This window comes from Brienomyrus brachyistius, unplaced genomic scaffold, assembly GCF_023856365.1.
Source record: "Brienomyrus brachyistius isolate T26 unplaced genomic scaffold, BBRACH_0.4 scaffold46, whole genome shotgun sequence".
NCBI lineage: Eukaryota > Metazoa > Chordata > Actinopteri > Osteoglossiformes > Mormyridae > Brienomyrus > Brienomyrus brachyistius.
In genome coordinates, this window is record NW_026042321.1 from 1,939,822 (window position 1) to 1,963,779 (window position 23,958).

A 23,958-nucleotide genomic window follows, 5' to 3' on the forward strand; every position below is an offset into this window, starting at 1 on the left:
AAGCTGTTAAACCAGATTTCGGACAGGTTTCAAACAAGATAAGGTGGCTAACACTGTATATAACATATTTATAATTGTTACAGCTATATTTACAATGTGCCCTTTCAGATTTACCCTTTGATTTAAAATAACACAATAAAAATAAGCCATCCATCACAAGTGTGCCCCTGAGAGGTAAAGTGGGCTATCCCACAAAAACAAAGTTTTCAGAAAATGAGCTGCAAAGTTGAAATTTTTTCAAAAAATCAGTGTCTATACCCTACAATTGATATACATCTTTGGTAGCGCAGATCTCGATATATGTAAAAGATACATAAACCCTCAATAATTAATATTGGACACTAAACTCATTTTTGACTGACGCATGATAGCCCACTTACTTCTCAAGGGCACAATTATGGCAACAGTTGAATGTCTCGGTGGTAGTAGCTCCATCTTTGCTGCGGTCTTGGTTGGCATCCTCTTGCTAACATGGGTACTCAGCTCTAGAAAAGTCACTCCTGAATGTGAGCATTGAGTCAGTGCTGGACTGGGAGCACAGCAGCATCCTCTCGGACTCCTGCGTCTGCTGTCGGGTCCACAGCTCGCCCACCTGACTTCCAAGCGTCCTCTGTTTTAATGACACCGTCTCGAAATTCACGTAGGTATCTTTGGAGAGATCCTCGTCATCAGATCCCGCACTACTGCCACAGAAGGAAGACAGGCAGCGGTGGAGAAGGAGGCCGGACAGAGACAGTGCTACAGCACAGGCGACGGCACCGGCCACGGCAAACATCCAGCCGAGGCTCACGCCCACGTTGGCGGCCCTGGTGGAGAAACTGATGCACAGGCTTTTCTGTGGCTGTCCATTGGTGACGAGGCACACTGTGTACTTCATCTGTGGCTTGAGGCCCATCAGTACCAGCTTGCCTTTCCCAACCTCAGTCTTAACCATCTGTTTCTCCTTGTCCTCATATGAGAAATATACTACAGAAACCAGAGCGCCATCCTGAGCTCCATCTGTGCTCCAAAGCAGCGTCACACTGTTAGCCATCTCTTCTACCGCCCGGATGTTTTTGACAGCATAACTTCGGCTTGTGGAGAAGGTGACACTGGACGCCTTCTTGTTCTTGCCACTCAGTGATGGCTTCCTGAAAGCTCCTCTTTCCTGCACCTTGCCCACCACCTCGCTCTCTAAGAGACCCTCCTGCTGGCTTCTGATGCTCGGGGCTGTCCTGTCACTAGGACCAGGTGATAGGGTGAAGCCAACCCCAGTGGGTCTGGTTGCTGTAGACTTGGGGTCTGTCACCGGGATGGAGAATGTCCAAGTTTCGTCATGTGAAGCCGGCTTTGCTTTGGGGATGTTAGTGGAGATTACACCAGCTACAGTCAGGGTGATCGAGGCCTCAGATGACCCCACCACGTTCTTAGCCTTACAGCGGTATTCACCTGCATCCTTGTACAAAACTGCATTCAGGCTAATTATGGACCATCGTATTCCATTGCCTGGAGACTCCTGGACAACTGTTTCAGAGAAAACAATCAAATCTTTAGATTACAGTCTTGCACACTACATTCTGATTTTAGAATATTGCTGTAACAAAGAAAGACATATATATATATATATATATATATATATATATATATATATATATATATATATATATATATACATACTATATGCTGAATTTTTTTTGGGGGGGGGGGTTATCCCCAGAGAATCAGTTTAATTTTTAGGGATTGAGAGCCAGTGGGAGGCACAATGATGGCATATGGCTGGGTTTCAAGTTTTCGGGGCAATTTTACCTGTTGTGTTGATGGGCAGCCCATCTGCACGCAACCAGGAGAGGCTGGGGGTTGGGTAGCTGGTGGCATCACAACGCAGCAGCACATTGCTGCCCAGCAGCGAGATGAGCTGTGCCCTGGAGGTCACCACTGCAGGCTTCAAGCAACGGGATAGTGCCACCAGCTGGAATGCCACCCCGGCCAGATTCTCCGGCCCGCTGCAGGCCAGGTATGTGTCCATCAGGACCAGCTGAATATTTGGCACCCTAGCCAGCTCCAGGACCTTGGAGATACGGCAGTCACAGAACCACGGGTTATCTTGCAGGCCTGGAGTTGGGGAAAAGGGACAAATGAGTCTGAAGTATCACCCCACAATTGAAAAACCAAGATTAAACTATTAATCTAGGAAGGTACATGAATCTGCTGGCTAATGCTTATTTATGTCTACTACATCAGTCCTGGGTATGAAATAAAACTGCATCTGGCCCTGCAAGCGTTCCTCCAACTTGCAGGAAAGCAATTTTTGGGGGTTAGTGGCGGGATTGGCGCTCCAGCCACCATAAAACACAACAGCTCAGTCTAAAGAGGCATGATACCCTTCTGCTCTCCAGGGGAGTAGCTCTCGTTTGGCTCTCAGCGGAGGTGGTCGCACTTCTCTCCCTCTCCCTCCCCTTATCTTCCCTGCTTCGCTCCTCTCGTGTCGTCTAGTCTACTGTCTTATACTTGAGAGACTCTCTCAGCCCTGCTCTCCAAACTACGTAAAACTATGGATTTGATCAGCTGGTCTCTCAACGCAATTGACACCATCTTCTCGACAAGAAGCCTAGGTTCGGGGGAACCTAACTGTCCAGCAGGAACGTATGCTGCTGGCTACACGATGGACGGATGGGAGCGGTGGAGGGTCGTGTGCCTGGCAGCTCTTTCCGTGGAGGACATTGAAGACATCTACCTATTCGGAACCATGATTACAGGTATTATGCTGATTGGATTAGGCATTGCCCTGGTTTATCAAAGATTGAAGAAGACGGTGACAGCCGCTCAAAGCCCCACTAGGCTGGCCGGAATGATTGATGGAGTGGGCAGAGCTGTTAGCACTCAGACTGTGACAATTGATCGCAAACTGGATAACATCATGGAGAAGCTCACAGCTTTGCAAAAATTATTGGATGGCGGAGACCAGCGTGGACATTAGTGGAGCTGGAAATTACAGCTTCTCGCACGGAAACCCAAACAACCCTATTCTATCAGGTTTTGGCTCCCCCCAATCAGCACTGGCCTCGGCCAAGGCCGCTGCTGAACTAACAACTCCTCCAGAAGAACAAGGCAGTGAGACTCTCTTGCATTCCTCTCCCTCGATCCCAAGGACTTACCGCACCCTCCCCCCCATCCAACGCCTTCGCCGCTTCATACCCCCAGCGTGAACAGGCGGGTCTGTTGACCAGCGCTTGTATGGCTGCAGGACCGGATGGCTGTCTGTCTCTGCTGGACTACCTCCACCACCCCTTTTCCCCCACCCGTTACAAGTCGTGTCATTTTTATGTTGTAAGGTGTAGTGACCATGTGCTTATGTTGCTGAGGTGTTTTTTTCGGTTCCCACAATGTATTCCCCACTGGAGTACAGTCTGGGGGCTGTTTTTTTATTCTCCTCCTCTCTCCTCCTGTTTCTTTTCTTCTCTCTTCCCCTGTCTCCCGACCGGTCTACCCCCTACTGTGATGTTTGTGTATATGTATGGTCGGTTGATGGCCTGTTTTTCGCTGGTACTCGTGACTAGTGACATGGTATATTGCAACGGCAATAAAGGGTTTTCATCATCATCATCATCATCATCATCTGCTGCAGCTGCCCACAGGAAGGCTTCACACATCTTGAAGGGATGGGGGAAAGCCTTCGGGAGCCTCATCCGTGGAAGAGTCAAAACCGTCGGAGAGCTAATAGGGTCAGGTCTGTTGGGAATCAGGGCTGGTGTGGTGCTGAGGCATTGCCTGCTGGGTCTCAATTTGAGACGACCCATCTGGGTAGATACATGGAATGTCTTCTCTCTGCCAAGATGTTCATCTTCCTCTGCTGTGGGTGGGGGGGTGGGGGCTTTGTAAACTCTATATTTCAGTGGTGGCACTCTCTGAGGTACGCGAACTGGGGAGTGGCCAGATCTCTGTAGGTGGGTGCACCTACTTTTGGTCTGGTTGCTCTCAGGGAGTAGCTGTTGCTGTGGCAGATCGACTCCTCCCAATGGTATCCGGTATCACTCCTTTCAACGAGCCTATCATGAGACTCAGTCTAAGGCACTCCTTAGGTGTCCTTATTGTCTCAGTGCATGCTCCGACCATGGCGAGTAATGTCTCATTGAGGGAGACATTTTACTCACAACTTCGCTCAGTAGTTGATGGGTGCCCACGAGGTGACACTCCTCTGGTCATGGGTGACTGCAGTGCAACCACAGGCATTGACAGAGCTGGCTATGAAGATTGTGTCAGTGTGGAGACCGGGGTGAGAGTGGCTCCATTTTCCATAACTTTGTGAAAAGTTTGCTGGATCCTAGTTCCAACGTCCTGAGTTGCATTGTTGGACTTGATACTCTAAGGCTGGTGGTGTGGTGAAGGATATTGATCAAATCCATGTGGGCAGACACTGGAGGCTCCTTCAGAACTGCAGGGTCTACAGAAGTGCCCAGTTTGTGAATTCAGACCACAGACTTGTTGTTGCTACTCTGAAGATTCAGCTTAGATCCAGTAGGCTACCACCTACTAGGAGAATGAGGCTGGGCTTGGATAGACTCCAAGATCAAGCTGTTTCTGATGAGTTTGCATGCAGCTTGTGTAAGGAACTTACAGACGTGGTTACGACTGCCAACTCTAAAGTGATATGGGAGACCTACCGTGATAAGACCCTGAAGGTGGCCGAGGGCTGTGTTGGTGTTGCTGGTGTTCCCAGAATGAGGTGTTTCATCTCGCAGGGCACCCTGGATATTATAGAGAGGAGTCACAGTGCACGACTTTGTGGCAACTGAATTTTGTACCAAGAACTGAGGAGGTGGGCTGTAAGGGCTCAAAGGGTCGATGGAAGACGTTTCTCACACGAACCAGGGTGCAGGTTAAGGTCCTTGCTAGTGTCATCCTTAACAGAATCCGTGATCACTTACTCACCTATCAGCAGCCTGGTTTCATGCCTAAGAAGTCTACCATTGACTGCATCCTGGCACTGAGGGTTCTCATTCAGTGAAAGCGCGAATATCAGCAGAGGTTTTTTTCAGCCTTTGTCAATTTTCATAAAGTGTTTTACTCAGTAGATCGATTTGCCCTGTGGGACATCCTGAGACTTTGCGGGATCCCCCTGAAGCTTTGGGACATCATGGCTGGTAAAGATAAAGATAAAAGATCAAGATGCTTTATTGTCATTGTACAAGTACAATAAGATTTCGTTTGGAGCGCCAGTATATACACAAAATTTACAATAAAATCCAAATAAAATATGTACACACACACACACATATATACACACATTCACCGTGAATAGGTGCTGGTAAATTAGTGCAATATAATCATACTCATGAATGGTTATGATATTGTATAAAGTGCAGTGCATGAGCAATTTCACAGAGGTAGAATTAGAGCTTTACAGCAGGTTTAAGTTCACAAATATTCAGAATGTCAGAGATGAGTGCTTTGAATTTAGAAGTGTGATAGTTGTATGGTATAAGCTGTTCCTCAGCCGGGTTGTGCGTGCATACAGGGTTCTGTACCGTCTACCGGATGGCAGGGGTGTAAAGAGTGTGTCCAGCGTGGGTTGGGTCCTTGATTATCTTCTCAGCTCTGCAGCTGCACCGGGTGTGATGGAGTTCTTCCAGTGATGGAAGCTGGGTGCCAGTGATCCGCTGGGCTGACTTGATGATGCGATGCAGGGTCTTCCTGTTCTCCAAGGTGCAACCAGAGTACCACGTAGTGCAGTATGTGATCACTGACTCTATGGTGCACCTGTAGAAGTTAACCAAGAGCTGCTGTGGAAGATGTGCTTTCTTCAGGCTCTGCAGCAAATGGAGCCTCTGAAGTCCATCCAAACCGCTTACCCTACTGGGTCGCGGGGGGTCTGGAACCTATCCCGGAAGCAATGGGCATGAGGCAGGGAACAATCCAGGATGGGGGGCCAGCCCATCGCAGGGCACACTCACACACCATTCACTCTCATACGCACACGCACACCTACGGGCAATTTAGCAACTCCAATTAGCCTCAGCATGCTTTTGGACTGTGGGGGGAAACCGGAGTACCCGGAGGAAACCCCACAACGACATGGGGAGAACATGCAAACTCCACACACGTGACCCAGGCGGAGACTCGAACCCGGGTCCCAGAGGTGTGAGGCAACAGTGCTAACCACTGCACCACCATGCCGCCCTGCCTCTGAAGTCTCTGAAGTTTTCTGTTATTGCATTTGTGTTCGTAGTCCATGACAGGTCTCGGCTGATATGAACCCCGAGAAATAGGAAGCTCTGGACCACCTCCACCCTCTCGCCACTGACGCTGATGGGGTGGTGGCCCATGTGTTTCCGTCTCCTGAAGTCCAGGATCAGCCCTTTTGTTTTTTTGGAGTTCAGGGTGAGGTTGTTGTCTCGTCTCCAGCGCTCCAGGTCCTCGACCCCTTCCCTGTAAGCTGACTCGTTACTGTTCGAGATCAGACCTATCACTGTTGTATCGTCTGCAAACTTAATGATGATGTTAGAATCATGGGTGGGTTTGCAGTCGCGTGTGAAGAGGGAGTAGAGGAGGGGGCGGAGCACACAGCCCTGAGGTGCTCCTGCGTTGAGAGTGATGGAAGTGGAGGTGTGGTTACCCTTGCGCACTGTCTGTGGTCTGCTGGTGAGAAAATCCAAGACCCAGTTGCATAGATGTGTGTACAGTCCAAGGTTGTGCAGATTGATGGCCAGTTTGATGGGGGGGATGGTCTTAAAGGTGGAACTGTAGTTAACAAACAGCATCCACACGTAGCTGTCCCGCTGCTCCAGATGTGATAGGGCAGTGTAGGAATTATTAGCTCAGGTAATTTTAATATCTCCACCAATATGTCTTGAAATTAATTAACTTTTAATTACTTATTATTTAATGCTGATTATTAACCAATTGTTATGCCGAATGGTCGGCTCCTCCAAACTCAATTGTGAATCCCCGATATCTGTTAATGTGAGACTTAAATGGGATTCATTAATAACCAGTATCGCTTAATAACCTGGGTTAGTGGGCTCGTCCAGCGAGCTGCGTCACCAGGTAATGTAAACGATCGGTAGCGAAGCTCCCCTCACGGCCGATGAGAGAGAGTCTCGCGATATTTCAGGCGAGTTTAGAGGTTCCAGAGCGTAGTAGCCAGATCGCACAGAGGCAGGGACTATTGTGAGCACTCAATGACGGAGGCTGAAGTTGTGTAAAAAGACATGCATTTATTCCTACAACTAACATAAGACAGACATTACACCTAACAAACAATAAACATGGAATAACGGAATAGACACAAACGATGTAATCATGAAAATGCAATGACCAGATTTAAAATGATTAAAAAGGGAAAAACTGTTCTGCAAAGCAAGCAGTTTGTAAGGATTATAAACCTAAAGTAATATAGCAGGTGAATAGGACAGTTCAGGTTGTTAGAAAGGAAAGGAAGTTGGTTTACTTGGATGCAGGAAAGAGGGAGGTCTTTGCAGTTGGTTGCAGTGGCTGATGAGCTGATGGGTGATGGCTCTCAGGGAGGCGCGGTGTTTGCAGCGGTTGTTGGAGTGGAGTCCCTCCGGTTCTTTCTTCTGGTGAAGCTTGGGCTGAGTTGCAGTTCTTTCGGGTCTTCACCGACGGGCTTTAAGAACGCTGCTTGTTTCTCCTTGTTCTTCTCTTTTTCTCCGCCTTTCTCTTTTCTTTGTTCTGAGGTGCCAGGTTTTATAGCATAAGGTTCGTGATTAGGAGTGACCAGGAATTTGAGTCCTGGACCAATGGCTGACCATCCATTTGGCGGGCTCGGAAGGGGGTCGGTATCAGTCTTTTTGGGATTTATGACCAGACTGACTTCTCTGGTAATGGTGATTTTCATTAGGCTGGTGTAACTTTTGATACGTCCACTTTTGTGGTAACCACTGACCAGATTTGGAAACTGGAGTGATTTTCCTTCGGTTTGATACCAAACATGCCGTACCAGCCTAGCGGTTCACACCAAATACCATCTGTGATGATTAATTAATGATAACATAATAGCATAATATAAGTAATGTTCTATTACTAACACCAGTATATGGTACAGGTGGTTTAGGTTGTACCTCAACAGATATTACCCTTTACACAGACATTATATGACATATTCTCATGTCATAAGCACATCTTACCCTTAGATAGGCATGGTAGAATACAAAGATCAGATAAGGGTTGCCGAGGAATGTGGCAAAGCAAAGAGGGGGGGGAAGGTTTGTCAGACAAAGGAAAAGAATCTTCAAAAGTTAGGGCACACTAAGATCCCTGGTTAGACTATTCAATTTCCAAGATTATTCTGGTATAATATATATACAGTGGTAGCTATACCTATCTATTTATTCAAATTTATACAAGAGTTTAAGTGTGAGGGGTAAAATAATTGATACTCTGTGAACATGGTTATAAGGGTGGCACACAAAACTGAGACTGTCTAAGGACACACACACAAACATGATTTGCATATTGAGACATAAGCATCATACTACACAGGGTATACAAAACCAAACTTAAAGGAAACTTTCAGTGGGATGTTGGGTGAGTGGTATGCACGGCAGGATGTCGGGTGATGGGGTTGTGGGCCAAGTCGAGGGGCCCCTGTCCCTGGGGATCCACTCTGCTATCTGTAGGTCGTTAAAAACTTGGGCAATAAAAGTTGGAGTGCTGGCCTCCCTGGTTATCTATGTGTGTGGGGTCACAAACCCCCCTTTGGGGCCTAGGTCGATGTGTGCCTTCTCGTACCAGGGTAGGCCTTGTCTCAGGCCACCTGGAATTTAAGCTTTGTGATATGTGCATGTGTGATCCTACAGCAGTGTGGAGGGCCAGTGTAATAGCATCCTCAGCAGACCTGTTTGACCTGTAGGAAAACTGATGTTGGTCCAGGGAGGGAGGGATGTTGTTCTTGATGTGTGCTAAGACCAGCCGCTCAAAGCATTTCATAGCAATGGGGGTCAGGGCCACTGGACGGTAGTCGTTCAAGTTCCTGACCGCTGCCTGTTTAGGGATGGGGATGATGGTGGCAGATTTGAGGCAGGAGGGGACAGTGGCCTGTTCCAGGGAGATGCTGAACAGGCTGGTGAAGACTGCAGTCAGCTGACCTGCACAGTGTTTCAGGACTCGTCCCGGGACACTGTCAGGCCCTGCTGCTTTGTTGGGATTGACGAGTCTGAGGGCCCTTCTCACCTCATGTGTGTTGAGCACCAGGGTGTTCGGTGGGGCCTCCCGCAGGGCCAGTTTGGTGTGGTGATGGTTGGTGTCTTTGTCGAACCATGTGGTTCAGATTGTCGGGGAGGGATGAGGTCACTGCGCTGGTTGGACAGGTGTTGCTGTTTTTGTAGTCGATAATGGACTTGATTCCCTGCCACAAGTGCCGGGGGTAGTTGTTGTTGAAGTGTTCCTTGATTTTGTCTTTGTAGACAAAGAATCATGAAGGCCCAAGTCTTTAAAGTCCTGGTGCTCCCTGTCTTGCTGTATGGCTGTGAGACATGGACGCTATCCAGTGAGCTGAGATGAAGACTGAACTCCATCGGTACAGTCTCTTTGGAGAATCCTTGGGTACTGCTGGTTTGAATTTGTGTCAAACAAGCAGTTGCTAGAGGAGTCCCGAATGAGACATATTACATGTATTGTGAGGAAGCGTCAGTTACGGCACTATGGTCATGTGGCGTGTTTCCTTAAGGGTGATCCGGCTCGCAGGATCCTCGTTGCTGAGGAGCCAAGGGGCTGGACCAGGCCAAGGGGACGCCCATGTAACACCTGGCTGCAGCAGTTGGATGGCCATTTCTGGAGGGTGGGACTGGACCGTGTGTCTGTCTGGGGGATAGCCAGCCTTGATCACGAAGAGTTTCACCATGTGGTGGGTGCATCAGCGCATACTCCCCAACCTGACCTGATCTGATTGGCCTACATTTGATTTTGCTAATACAAACCATTTACACATAATTATAGTTGTTAAGTTCCACTCTAGTTCCACTCCAAAAGGACACTCCGGGACAACTCTTGATTCACCTTTCATTAAGTTTTAATTTACCAACTTAGACTTGTTGGTTTCAAGTTAATCAACCAATGTTTGAACCGTCAGGTTGATAACCTACAAAGCACAGATACAGAGGTTCACTATGTCATTTTGTAAGATGTTAAAACAATACATGAGCTTTTTAGATTACATTAATTAAATTAAGGTAAACAAATGAACCATTGTAAGTATTTCAAATGAATTAATAAAATTAATGTAGTGAATTAAGTTAAATCAAATAATAAATTTCATTAAATGCTCGCTTCAGACAACAGAACAGTTAAACATCAAATGTAATAAAGACAATCAAACGTCTACAAGCTTTTTCCTTTTAGTCTTTTGACTCTTCAGTTAGTTAAAAAGTTAATATAACCTAATAACATTTACCAACCATTGGTGTCTTTGGAGTAAACTCTTGAGTAGAGCTTGCTGTGCTGTTCCTTGGCTTGTTTGAAGACTGAGCTACCATTCCTGTTCAGGTGTTTTCATTTGTGATCAGCAGTCATTTTGTTGGTGCATTATGGGAAATGTAGTTTGACGGTGGTGGCAACCTTAGACCTTCAACTGTTCAGTTATAACCCAACACCTCCCACTTGAGCTCATGGTTTCTCAAACCCAATGAGGTCACACCAGTCCGTCACTCTTGTTCTTCAATGGGAATCAGAATGACAAGGCGCCTTACATCTCTATGAAGGGTTGTGGCCGGGATTTTATGTTTAACCCTGTTGGATCCTGCGGCCGGCTCCTTTCCAGCTGCCTTTCTGATGGGAACAGGATAGCTGGGAAAGGTCCTCACAAGCACATCTCTTACAATGCCTTTGTTGTCAGTGTTGACGCTGACAACTCTGGCCAGTCTGTACTGTCCTCAGAGCATTTTGGTCAGCCAACCAGACCACATCTCCAACAGCAACATTTCGCTCTTTGGTGTGCCATTTGTTCTGTACAAACAGGTTTGGTCCAGCCAATTGGCTCCACTTCTTCCAGAACTTGCCGACTTCTGTTTGGATACCTATAAGCCTTTTATATGGATAGCCATCGAACTGGAAGTCTCCAGGGTCTCCCTTTGGGTTTGCACGCCCTAGAAGCAGAGAATTTGGGGTAATGTACTCTACACAGTCTTCCCTACTTTGAGTTCTGGCGTCAATAGGTCTTTCGTTAGCAAGGTTGGCTGCCATGAAGAGAAAGGTTTGGAATTCACCCCAGGTGAAAACACCATTTTCACCAAGGTTGCTTAGAGCCCGCTTCACTATTCTGACAGCCGCCTCTGCAGCACCATTTCTATGTGGAGAATCTGAGGGGTGGATCTTCCAAGACCATTCCGTTCCATGCTTGGCAGATAGGTCTTCAAATTGAGACCTGTCCAGTTGGTCAAAGAATTTGTATAGCTTCTCCAGAGCAGGTTTGGCTGCAACAAAGTTAGTACCAGGGTCTGACCAAAGTTTCCTGGGGTGCCCTCTCAGTGACGTGAACCTTTGGTAGGCCAGCAGGAAACCTTCAGATGACTGGTCACTTACCACGTCAGTGTGTATGGCACGGGAGGCCATGCAACAGAAGACCATTCCCCATACCTTGAGTCAGGTTCTTTTCTTAACTTCATCTTTCACTTCATATGGACCGAACAGATCCAAGGTGGTGAATTCGAAAGGAGCAGCTGGGTCTGTTCGCTCTGGAGGCAAGTGCGCCATTATTTGTTGACACTGCTTCGCCCTGTTCTTCCTGCAGCTCACACAACTGTTAACCATCTTCTTGGCAATTCTCCGGCCTTTTATTACCCAAGCTGTCTTCCTCATCCGGAGAAGGGTTGCTGCTACACCCTCATGGTTAACTTCATGGGATTCTTGTGCCAGCAGAGTAGACACCCATGCTTCAAATGGCAGAACTGGTACGGCAGTCTTCTCCTCATTGAACATCTGGATTCTACCTCCACAAAGTAGGAGCCCAGTTTTCACATCTTTGTATACTGCTAATCTGCTGAGAGTTGTTTCTGGAAAAGTTACACCGACTTGAGCTGCTAGAAAGAGGTCGTCACATGCATCCTCAAGCTCTTTGCTGGTCAACCCAGCCAGCTTGGGTGTTGTTGCCTTCCACTTTGGCTGTTTTGGGTTTGAAATCCTCTTCAGCCACTGCTCGGCAGCTCGACGGATCCAGGCAATTACTCTCTTCAGTTTAGTCAGACTACTGAGCCTGTTATGTCCACGAGATGTTTAACCCAGCCAGTGGGCCTCATTCTTGGCAGAGTGGATTTTGCCTCTTGACAAGGACTTTCCTGTGTGGTCAGTGGATCTTCATTCTGTTGACTCATTTTGGCTTGAGCTCTGGTCAATACAGCTGAAAATGCCTTGCTTTGAAGCTTGTTTACACTCTCCCTGGCCTGGGCTGCAACTTCTCCAGCTGAATGAATAGGCCACTCCTCCACTGGCCACTGCAGGAACTCAGGTCCATTTTGCCATGTGGAATTCTCTTTCAAATCATCAGGAGTGCCTCCTCTTGTTATGATGTCAGCTATATTTAGATCTCCACGGATCCACCACCAGTCTTGCACTGGCCCAGCCTTCTGGATTTTACCTACTCTGTTTGCGAAGAAGGTTTGGTATGCATAATTGTCTCCCTGAATGGCTCCTAGGATTGTTTGACTGTCCAGTAGATGGAACCATCTCTCAATCTTCAATCGTGCATGCTTCTCTATGTACTTCCTGATCCTAGCTGCAAAGACTGCGCCACAGATTTCTGCCTTCACAGCATCTCCCTTTTGATCCAGGGGTGTGAGTTTGGCTTTGGCTTCCACTAACCGGACTTCAATGCCTTGAGTTGTTTCCCATCTTAAGTACATGACAGCTCCATATGTTTTGTCACTTCCATCAGAGAATGTGATGCCCCAAGGTTTTCCTTTCCAGTCAGATGGTGTGAGGCTCCTGTGGAATTTCACTCGACCAAGCTGCACATATTCTTCGAAAAGCTGTATAGCTTCTTCTCTGAGGCCTTCTGAGAGAGGTTGATCCCAGGTTTCTTGGGTCAGTTTGCCGCCCCCTCCTTCTTGAAATGCTTTACGAACAAGAATCGCTCCTTTCTGCTTGACCGGTGCAAGTAGGCCAATTGGGTCATACAGTGCAGCAACTTGGCTTAAGAGAGCCCTTCTAGTCAGTGGGTTAGGTGTTTCAGTTCTCACCTCCTCTTCAAGAAGATCTTTGCCAACTCGCATTTTCTTCTTCCTTTTAGAAAAGTTCACAGCGGTCAGCATGTAGAGCTTGTCCTCATCCACTTGGTAGCCAATGCCCAGGGCTTTGTTGTCCCCTTCCCTCATTTGGTTTGGAAGAATTAAGGTTTTCCTTTGCTCCTGGCTTTGGACATCCGCTTCAGCTCCTTTCCTCCCACTTTACCCTGACCGGACCCATGGTTTAAGGAAGAAGCCTCCAGCTTTTAGAATCTCTTCAACATTTGCTGTGATGTTGTCAAGTCTGTGCAGGTCATTGTGGGAGGTTAAGAGGTCATCCACATAACTGTCTTCTTCGATAACTCTTCGTTCATCCTCCAAGTGAGCGAATTTGGGCAGGTTTGCAGTCTCCCTCATAGCCAACTGTGCAATGCAACCAGCGGGTTTGTCACCGATGTTAACTCTGGTGATTGCGTATTCACAGATCTCCTTTTCTGGGCTGTCTCTCCACAGGAATCTGTGTAGATGCATCTCTCGCTCTTCCAACCAGACAGAGTTATACATCTTCTTTACGTCTCCTAGAGCTGCATGCACGCCTTCTCTAAATCTTAGTAAGATGGCTCTGATGGGGTTAAGGACATCTGGTCCCTTTAGAAGAAGATCATTCATGCTTACACCTTTGTATTTCTGGCTACTGTTCCAGACAATGCGAACTGAGTGTTGTCACTGAATGAGGGTTAGGCGCCACCAAGTGGCTGACATACCACACTGGTCCCGTCCACTTCTCCATGACTTCACTGGTGAGTTTCATGGCTACACCTCTTTCGACCATTTCATGGATTTGGGTTGCATAAGCGACTTTCCATTCTGGTTCCTTGCTTAGTTGCTTTTCCATCCTTAAGAAGCAAGCCTGGACTGCCCTTTTGTTTTCAGGGAGAGATGTAGGACATTCAGTCCAAGGATACTTTGCATCCCAGTGTGGTGTAGGTGTGTGAGCATCCTTTTCCTTGTAGGTGAGGCCTCCTTTAATGATCTCAAGCTCCCTCTCCTCTGCTAAGGTCATGTCTCTTCCTCCTGGTGAGCAGTTTCCACATCGACACCCTCCACATCTTGGCTCGCATGCGGCTCCGATGCTGTCCCAGTGCCACCACTCAAGGAACTCACGGTTACTGGCAGATGTAAATTTGGACAGCGCATCTTCCTGCAGTTGCCAGCCTGGTTTGGTTGTTGGAACTGTGATCTCCTGATATCTGACAGCAGCGGTTCGCATGGAGCGAGCGAAATGGGTTCTTGACTCATATGCTGCCACCTCCACTTCAAATAAGTCAGGATGGGCTCCGCCCACTGTTTTCCCCAATGGACTTTCCCACAAAACAAGGTCTCCGATGACTTTGAGTCTTTGAGGTGCCAGTCTTCCCTCTCGATGGCTTATGAGAAGCTCAACTTCGGCTGGTCTCTTCAGGTCTTCGAGCTGGACATCTGGGAAGAACCTTTTTAACTTCTCAGGCTGGATTGTTTGATATACCTTAGCAATTTCATCCAGGCCATAGCAGACTAGTTGATGTGCTCTTTCAGTCCCTTTTGGAGTCTTGACTCTGACCTTTAGGAGGTACCTTCTTGTATTGACTCTCATAGTCATTCCACCAACCCCATGTACGACCAGGGTTCTCTCTTCACTCCTCAGGCCCAATCTTTCAGCAGCTTTGTGGGTTATGTAATTGGTGTCAGATGCTAGGTCAATGAGGGTACCAATCTTTTGACCTGCAGGTGACGGCGACCGAATCAGCATCATGATCACTGGAAGTTCAATCAGCCCATTCTTCTTCAGTAGCTCAGACTGGCCTGCCGTTTTGAGTGTCACTGAGGACCTGTTAGTGAATGCCTTTCGACATTGCTCTGCTAGTTCTGGGGAAAGTTGTGACAAGAACTTCTCCTGTTCCTCTGTGAACTTCCCTTTACTTCTTTCATCTCTTCCACCTTTGCCCCCTTCTCCTCTTCTGGATTCAGTTTTTGGGCACAGGAAATAATGGTGGTCTGGACCAGTTCCTCCCGTTTTGCAGTCTGTATTCCTGTATAAAAAGTTTTCCCTGCAATATCCGTCATCATCATGGTATCCTAAGCATTTGCTGCATGCTCCCAGTTTCTTTAGAACAGACTTCTTTTCGGACAGTTTCAAAGCTTTAAATTTCTTGCAGAAGAAGACCTTTTTGCTGTGTCCACGATCACCACAGACACCACAGCCCTCATCAACTTCTTTCTTTGTAGCTCTGGTTGATGCAGACTTTCTTTCATGCCTTTTCTCTGGCTTGTCTATCTTGTCCACAATTTTAAGTTGTTCAAGTCTCTCCAGTATCTCTTCTTGATTCTTCAGGAATTTCAAGAGCATGTCAAAGTAAATATCTGCAGTAACATTATTTCCAGGGTTGACCAGGAACATTAGCCAGTCTCTTTTTATGAAGTCTGGTAACTTGCTTTCAATGGACTTGATGACTAATGGATTTTTCATGGCTCCCTCATTCCCCAGCTCTGTCAGATCTGCCAGTGCCTTCTCCACAGATTGAATCAGGTCAATGACTTTCCTCGGCTGGTTCCCCTTCACTGGAGGCATATTGTCTAGTTCTTCGAGGATTTCAACTGTAATGGTGGACTTGTTGCCGTATCTATTGTCCAGGACCCTGAACATGTCAGCTGCTGTTGTATAGGTTGAAAGTCTTAATTCTTTTGCAATGGTGTCGCTCACACTCTCCAGAAGCTGTATCTTCAGAACTTCAGGTGAGCCAGTGGGCTCCCCCTGCCTTTGCAGGCTCTCCCAGTCCTTTCTCCACCTGTGGAACTCTCTCTTACTTTCCTGGAAGATAGGCAGAGTAGTTGGTTTTATCTTCACAACAGGTGGTGGTGGTTGGACAGGTTTCCCACTTGTGCCTTGAACAGCCAGCCTCCTTGATATGGCAAACTCTGCTTTTCTCAATTGTAGCCTGTTGTGGGTTGCTCTCAGTTCTTTAAGTCTCCCAGCCAGTTCATCTTTTGATGATTCGGGGATCCATCTCTCCCACTCAGACATTGCTGAGATGGCTGCATTTATCTTTTCTTCCAATAAGGTGAGGTGAACTTCATAGCCTTCTAGATTGTCACTTCTGACTTGAACTCTGTCAGCTTCATCAATTGCTTCTTCTGCTTCAAGAATCAATGTTCTAAGTTCGTTCTTTCCATATCTTCCCCACAGGTTAGTTTGTACAATGTCCCTTACGTCCTCCATTTTAATTTCTGCATCTTTTATGGTTGTCTTTATGTCGGTTTCTTGCTGCTTATCAAGTTCTGCTTCATTATCCGCCGCCTTGACGTCAGCCTCCAGTCCGATCCTGTAGTCCTCATTAGAATCAAGCACTGACCTGAACCGGTCTGAAAGTTTCCCAATTTCTCCTTTAATTCGACTCTCAGCATGGTGTTTGCTCCCCTTTTAATGAAGTTGGCCAGTTTGGTGAAGCTGCTCTTTGCAATGGTCCTCTCCTGCTTCAGTAGTTTGACAGTCTTCCCCAAGACCTCTTCTGCCATCTTTATTTCCTTTTTCCGTCCACAGCTTATCTGGTATGAAGCCCTTTATCTTCCACTCCAGGCTGCTCCGTTGGTTATCAACTGTTAAGTTCCACTCTAGTTCCACTCCAAAAGGACACTCCGGGACAACTCTTGATTCACCTTTCATTAAGTTTTAATTTACCAACTTAGACTTGTTGGTTTCAAGTTAATCAACCAATGTTTGAACCGTCAGGTTGATAACCTACAAAGCACAGATACAGAGGTTCACTATGTCATTTTGTAAGATGTTAAAACAATACATGAGCTTTTTAGATTACATTAATTAAATTAAGGTAAACAAATGAACCATTGTAAGTATTTCAAATGAATTAATAAAATTAATGTAGTGAATTAAGTTAAATCAAATAATAAATTTCATTAAATGCTCGCTTCAGACAACAGAACAGTTAAACATCAAATGTAATAAAGACAATCAAACGTCTACAAGCTTTTTCCTTTTAGTCTTTTGACTCTTCAGTTAACTTTTTAACTAATATAACCTAATAACATTTACCAACCATTGGTGTCTTTGGAGTAAACTCTTGAGTAGAGCTTGCTGTGCTGTTCCTTGGCTTGTTTGAAGACTGAGCTACCATTCCTGTTCAGGTGTTTTCATTTGTGATCAGCAGTCATTTTGTTGGTGCATTATGGGAAATGTAGTTTGACGGTGGTGGCAACCTTAGACCTTCAACTGTTCAGTTATAACCCAACAATAGTAGAACCTTTTCTGTAACCCACTCATCAGACACATACTATTTATTTGCCAGCAAACCCCACAAGTCAATGGACCACGTGCTGTTTACGGAGAAGTTTGTTTTTTGATTTTAGCTAACTGGTTATAAAGGATCTATTATATTTTTAGTTCAAGATGAAGTCACTAAGCTGAGATCAACTGATACAAATTAACAAAGTGAGATATACAGTACAGACAGCGTTGAGATGTTATGCAGGCTGAAATTGCTTAGTTTCGTATCAGTCTGTTACTGTTGTAGCAGTTGCAGCAGCCTCTGGATATGCAGGTATCAGGTGTTAATTCTGTTATTACTGTAATAGTGTTAGCTAGTGTACTTGTAAATGGGCATTCACTGGAAGCTCAGCATAAGCCAGAAGTTCTCATTCTTGTTCCTGGTGACCAGGGGCGCCGCTAAGGGGGGGAAAGTTGGGACAATTCTAAGGGCCCACGCCCTTTAGGGGCCCCCAGAGATCTGAATGGGTGTGGTAGAGGGGCCCAACCTCATATTTTGTCATAGGGCCCAAAATTTCTAGCGGCGCCCCTGCTGGTGACACTCACACACCATTCACTCTCACATGCACACCTATGGGCGATTTAGCAACTCCAATTAGCCTCAGCATGTTTTTGGACTGTGGGGGGAAACCGGAGTTCCTGGAGGAAACCCCACGACGACATGGGGAGAACATGCGAACTCCGCACACATGTGACCCAGGCGGAGACTCAAACCCGGGTCCCAGAGGTGTGAGGCAACAGTGCTAACCCCCCCATTACTATTTACCAAACTTCTACATCACTTTGGACAAAAAGGACTGTTAAATAAAAGTAAATGTAGTGCTGTATCATGATTCTTGCAAAACCTTTGAAATGTGTGTTATAGACATAATTGTAGCTGGTTACGATAAAATATCACCATATTGCTCATTATTACATAAATTCACATATTCTTCTGAAGTCTGGTAGATTTTGTCCTTATTAGAATTCCTTGATCAGCTTCTGACAGTCATTACCCCTGGACAAGAAATGTGGAGCTCAAAAAGATTATGTGGATCAAAGATTCCCAGGTGACCAGCTGGTGTCCCTATATTTGGACACTAATCCACTTTGGAGTGTAAGGAAAACCAAGGCGGGTGATCCAGGTTTCATGTGATGAGGTACTATTGGCATACAACCATCACCTCTGTCTGTGCCAATGAGATGGTACACAGGGCAAACAAAGGCTGTCAGATAAGCCCAACTGGACGCCTCAGGTCCTTGTAACTATAATTAAATGTATTATGTGAACAGCTGCCATAACTTACAAAGAATAACCTTCAATTTGTTCATGCTAATTGAAACAATCCTGCTACTTCAAAAGCAAATCCTCACACTAGGCAACTTTCTGTGTACCTAATTATGTTAAGATGGACACTAATGTTCTTGTGTAAAGTCGCTGTTGGACAGCATTAGGGCAAAATTAGGGCAATTATCGAACAAATAAGAAACAGCATATGTTAATATGAAAACTGTTGTAGTTATACCTTCCGATGTTAAGTGAAACATCAAACTAACTGACCCAGATTACCAACACAGCCGCCCATCTCTGTGTCTCTCAGCAAAGGTGTGAGTTACCGAGTGATTCCCACAGTGCTGCTGCCCTGGAAATACCGTGAGTATGAAGAACTCATGAACCTCCTCAGAACCCCCTTTTAGACATTTGTTTTCTAGGCTTTCAGACTATGGGAATCTACTTATTTACTCAAGCCAGTGCTTTCAGAAATGTATCTTTATGATCTACTGCCCTGCATAAGATCAGGGGGTGGGGGTGGATATCTTGGCATGAGGTCAGGTGATGATTGTACCTTGTTATAATCCTGCAACATTGACTCCTGTTTTTTCTCTCCCTGAGAATATGGCCAGACCCTGAGGCTAGACTCAGATGCACATAAAGCGCCAGGCCTGCTGGTTTCTCCTTATTGTAAAACAGAGCAAATGGTGATTCTCCATTATTCCCTGTAAGGAAAGTGTTTTTTTGCTTTGCCCCAACTTGCTCCCAATGACACATATATAGGCAAGAATAAAAGGTAACGCTTTACATTAACTGCACCTTCATAATGCTTTTATATTGCATTCATAAAACGTTCAGTACACCTTCATAATATATTCATTGGGTATTCATAAAACATTCATAAACATCATGTATGTATGTATGATACCTTAACATCCTAATATCCCTTAACAGATGTAATATATGTTAATAACAAACATTAAATAATAATACAAATATTATAATTGTATCATCATGTATTGTTTGTTAAGGGATGTTAGGGTGTACAGTACTTGCATGCTACTTATGAATGTTCTATGAGTGGATTATGAAGGTGCACTTCATAAGGTGCAGTTGCACACACCAGTGCAAGGACTGTCCCACACTGTGTACTTTATAACTGCACTGTTTGTTCATTGCTTAAAACTGTACAGACGCTATTCTACTTACAAATGTGTTATGTTACGAACAGCCATTCGTAACTTGAAATGTTCGTAAGTCATTATTCAATAACATTAAAAGGGTATATGCAAGTACAAAGAACTAGGATGCTGGGAGTACGCACGCTACGCTGCTACGTGGCGGGAGTAGCAGCCAGAAGTCGTACTGGGCGAAACTGGCACGCAGAAAAAAGAAATTGGTGTTGCGGACAGGAAACGGGAGCCCAAGGAACACAGTTTGGACTTACAGTCCTCTTCGTTCGTAAGTATGCATGTATGCATGTATGTATGTATGTATGTATCTATCTATCTATCTATCTATCTATCTATCTATCTATCTATCTATCTATCTATCTATCTATCTGTCATCTTGTATGTTTACCTTATGTTCCATGAAAGTCATTTTTAAGGTCTCAGATAAACACTGTTTAATTTCACTGTACACCTGCATATTTTGCAATGAGTTTGGCTTCATTTGAAATGATCAACCTTAATTAGGTTTGTAGGTTAGTATACATGCTAATTTCTGGAGGGCAAAGATCAGTCATGGATGTCATACTTACCCAGCAGCACTTTCTGAGAGGGATCCCCAATCACTTTGGAGAAGGGAGGCCAGATGTCCATAAGATCAGAAGGCAGCGTGGTCAGCTTGTTGCTGGAGAGGTCCAGGTAGGTGACGTTCCTCAGGAAGTGAGCAGCCTCGCAGGACACGCTCGCCAGTCGGTTGTTGCGCAGGCTGAGCACGTGCAGGTGGGGCGTGGCCCGCAGCGCCTCCCAGGGGAAGGCCGTCAGCAGGTTCCCGTCCAGTCTCAGCTCCCGCAGCACGGTCAAGCCGGCAAGAGCTTCCGTATCCATGGCGACCACCTCACTGTAGCTCACCCACAGGTACAGTAAGCTGGGCAAGGAGGAGAAAGGTCGACCTGGCAACCGCCGCAGGCCTGTCTTCTCCACCCGTAGCTTGACAGTGTCCCCCGGGATGCTGGTTGGGATCTCTGACATGTCCGGGTTATTGCACAGCACAGTTCTATGGGAAAATAGAGGAAAGACGCTCAAAGGATAAAACGTCCATTCAACCATCTTCCGTAACTGCTTATCCAGAAAAGGTCTCCAGTGAGCTGAGAATGTATATCCCCAGAAACACAGGACACAAGGCAAGGGACATGCTGGACAAGGAGCCAGTGCATCACAGGACACACACAAACACACACTCATAATTGAATGCTTTTGAACCACGCACACTGCCCCCACACAAAACCCCTGTCAGGAATGAACCCCTCACCCTGGGGGTGTGCGTCTACAGTGCTGCCCACAAGGCCATTACAGTCATTACGCCTCTTTCATCCCATCCTTCTTTTTACCACGTCTTCAGGTGTCTTGAGAGAGAATAATAATGTTAACCGCAGGCTGCTCATGTCAATGACGCAGCTTTATGTGGATGCCGGGTTTTATGTGGATTCTGGATGTCAGCCAGAAGCTCCCGCATGGTGAATGTCAGCCTATAGTCTGTCAAAGGAGACGCTCAGCTAAATGCCACAGTTATCTAAAAATACATGCTGTCATGCAGTCTCATTATTGCTATTCATCTTTCACATAATTAAACATGAAATTGTAGAAGGTTGCAGTGGTATAAACAAGCAGTGTTCCAGCAACGATGGCCACGGAGCTACAGCACACTAGCATGCATGTCTCTTTGGGTCTGCAGCTGGGCTGTAAGTTAAAGGCTGATAAGTCAAAGACTGTTCAAAGTTCATGATGGCCTGCCATTGACCATTAGCACATTAAGCTGACATTTTGTTACAAATATAAATGACTTATACATCATTCGTAACATTTTGTTACAAATATAAATGACCTATACGTCATTTGTAACATTTTGTTACAAATATAAATGACCTATATGTCATTTGTAACATTTTGTTACAAATATAAATGACCTATACGTCATTTGTAACATTTTTTTACAAATATAAATGACATGTATAATTTGTAACATTTTGTGGCCTATACGTCATTTGTATCACTGCCACTATGCTCAGCATAATGATGCCAAATTTACCTTCATTATCAAATTCAAATATTTAAAAACATCTAGCTGTTTGAAAAGCATCATCTTAAATAAATAATACCTTTTAGGATAAAAGCATATCGTAGGACTACAGTACTATTCTCTGAATTTTCATTTCTCAAATCAAGTGCGCAGGGTAACACTTCAGTGTTTGAAGTAGAAGGTAATAATAATATTTGTAATTTTGTATGACTAGCTTATTAAATTGTTTATATCTAGGCTAAATACAGTATAACGGTAAAATACCTGATGCCAGTACTGTCACTGCCTCCGTGGAAAATACAGGTGTACAGAGAAGGACATAAGGAGCAGCCAGCGCTGAAAGAGCAAAGAAAAGCAGACAGTGTGACGATGTGAAACATGGCTAAAAAAAAAAGAAAGGAAATGAACACTCCAGCGTCTTGGGTGGGATTCGTTTAAAACAAGAATGCACAGATTCTTTTGAAGTTCACACGGATGATCTGTCGTACGGTTGGGATAGATTAGCCCGGATTATGTGCTTTTACTGCCTGTCACGGATAACCAGGACTTAACCTCACACTGTATGGCAAGTTGGCATCAGACATGCTGATGATGGGTCAGATGTTTGGCTTTTCATGTTGTTATATTTAAAATGGAGCTTCAAGAAGATCTCAGTGGAAATATTCCAGAATGGCCGGGAATGTAGGCTGATTGTAGGCCGGTGATGTAAGCCAATTGTTAACATTTATGGCTGTAAAAAGAGATTTTCTTTAAGGGGTGACCTCAAAATAAAAAAGTTATGACATTAATGCACATTACAATACACACGATTAGTATGCATACCTGTTAAGGGCCTTTTACCCTCAGAAGGAATAAGGTCATTGAGGAAAATACACGCAAATGTGAGTGAGGGTTGAGCTGTGAGATAGTGGCAAATAAAGTCGACGTAAAGAACGTTTATTTATTTAGGTGAAAACAAACTGATCCTTATCTCATCAATATGACATCTGAAATGTATGATTATGGTTACACATTTCAGGTGTGTATTTATTTAGTTGCTTGCATGGTATCTTTTAGAAGGCACTTATATATTAATCTGTAATGTATGGTATGGTTTGGTTTGCATGTCTCTCCCACGCTTTCTACTGTAGGAAAACTGCCCCCATGCCTGATGTCCAGGCAGGGTAAAATGCGTTTGTCATGTAATTACGAACTTTACATGATCTGTCTGGGAAGAAATTAGAGCTCTCGTCTTTTAAGTGATGGGAGAACGAAGATGGGATGAGCAATAGATGCTGAGAGATCAGTGCTACCCACTGAGGCGTCATGTTTAATAACTGTAAAACTTAAATATTGCTAACCTTGCACGTTTACAAAGTCGCAAAGTGATTCTACAAAAATCTTATATTTCCCTTGTCACTTAATATCTCCATCCATCCATCCATCCATCCATCCATCCATTTTCCAAACCGCTTATCCTATTGGGTCGCGGGGGGTCCGGAGCCTATCCCGGTAGCAATGGGCACGAGGCAGGGAACAACCCAGGATGGGGGGCCAGCCCATCGCAGGGCACACTCACACACCATTCACTCACACATGCACACCTATGGGCAATTTAGCGACTCCAATTAGCCTCAGCATGTCTTTGGACTGTGGGGGGAAACCGGAGTACCCGGAGGAAACCCCACGACGACATGGGGAGAACATGCAAACTCCACACACATGTGACCCAGGCGGAGACTCGAACCCGGGTCCCAGAGGTGTGAGGCAACAGTGCTAACCACTGCACCACCATGCCGCCCCTCACTTAATATCTCATACTACAGAAATGTAATTTAAAGTTTTACAACCATCAAGTTATTTTATAATCTTTCACTTTAAGAAAATATATATATTCTATTATTTATTATATTATTTTGTCATTTTTATTATAAAAATATTATGCTGCATTTTTCCACGCAATACCATCCGACGAAGTAGGCTGTTCAGCTTTTATGCTTCTGCTGTGACAA

General features: G+C 45.4%; 4 protein-coding genes across 4 annotated transcripts in view; 2 read left to right on the top strand and 2 right to left on the bottom strand.

Moving 5' to 3' along the window:
• LOC125723191 (uncharacterized protein FAM241A-like) overlaps positions 1-23,958 on the top strand; it is a 229,966-nt gene that overhangs the window by 100,638 nt on the left and 105,370 nt on the right. The gene's annotated exons all lie outside the window — the stretch shown is intronic.
• LOC125723188 (lactose-binding lectin l-2-like) overlaps positions 1-23,958 on the bottom strand; it is a 128,945-nt gene that overhangs the window by 74,470 nt on the left and 30,517 nt on the right. The window lies entirely within an intron of this gene.
• LOC125723186 (lactose-binding lectin l-2-like) overlaps positions 1-23,958 on the top strand; it is a 114,649-nt gene that overhangs the window by 22,097 nt on the left and 68,594 nt on the right. The window lies entirely within an intron of this gene.
• Positions 467-22,551, bottom strand: LOC125723164 (leucine-rich repeat, immunoglobulin-like domain and transmembrane domain-containing protein 3). The gene is made up of 5 exons (XM_048999553.1): positions 22,520-22,551; positions 22,232-22,303; positions 20,484-20,944; positions 1,786-2,091; positions 467-1,503 (listed from the first exon to the last, which is right to left on the bottom strand). The coding sequence occupies exons 1-5, from the start codon at positions 22,549-22,551 to the stop codon at positions 467-469; spliced, it is 1,908 nt and encodes a 635-aa protein (XP_048855510.1).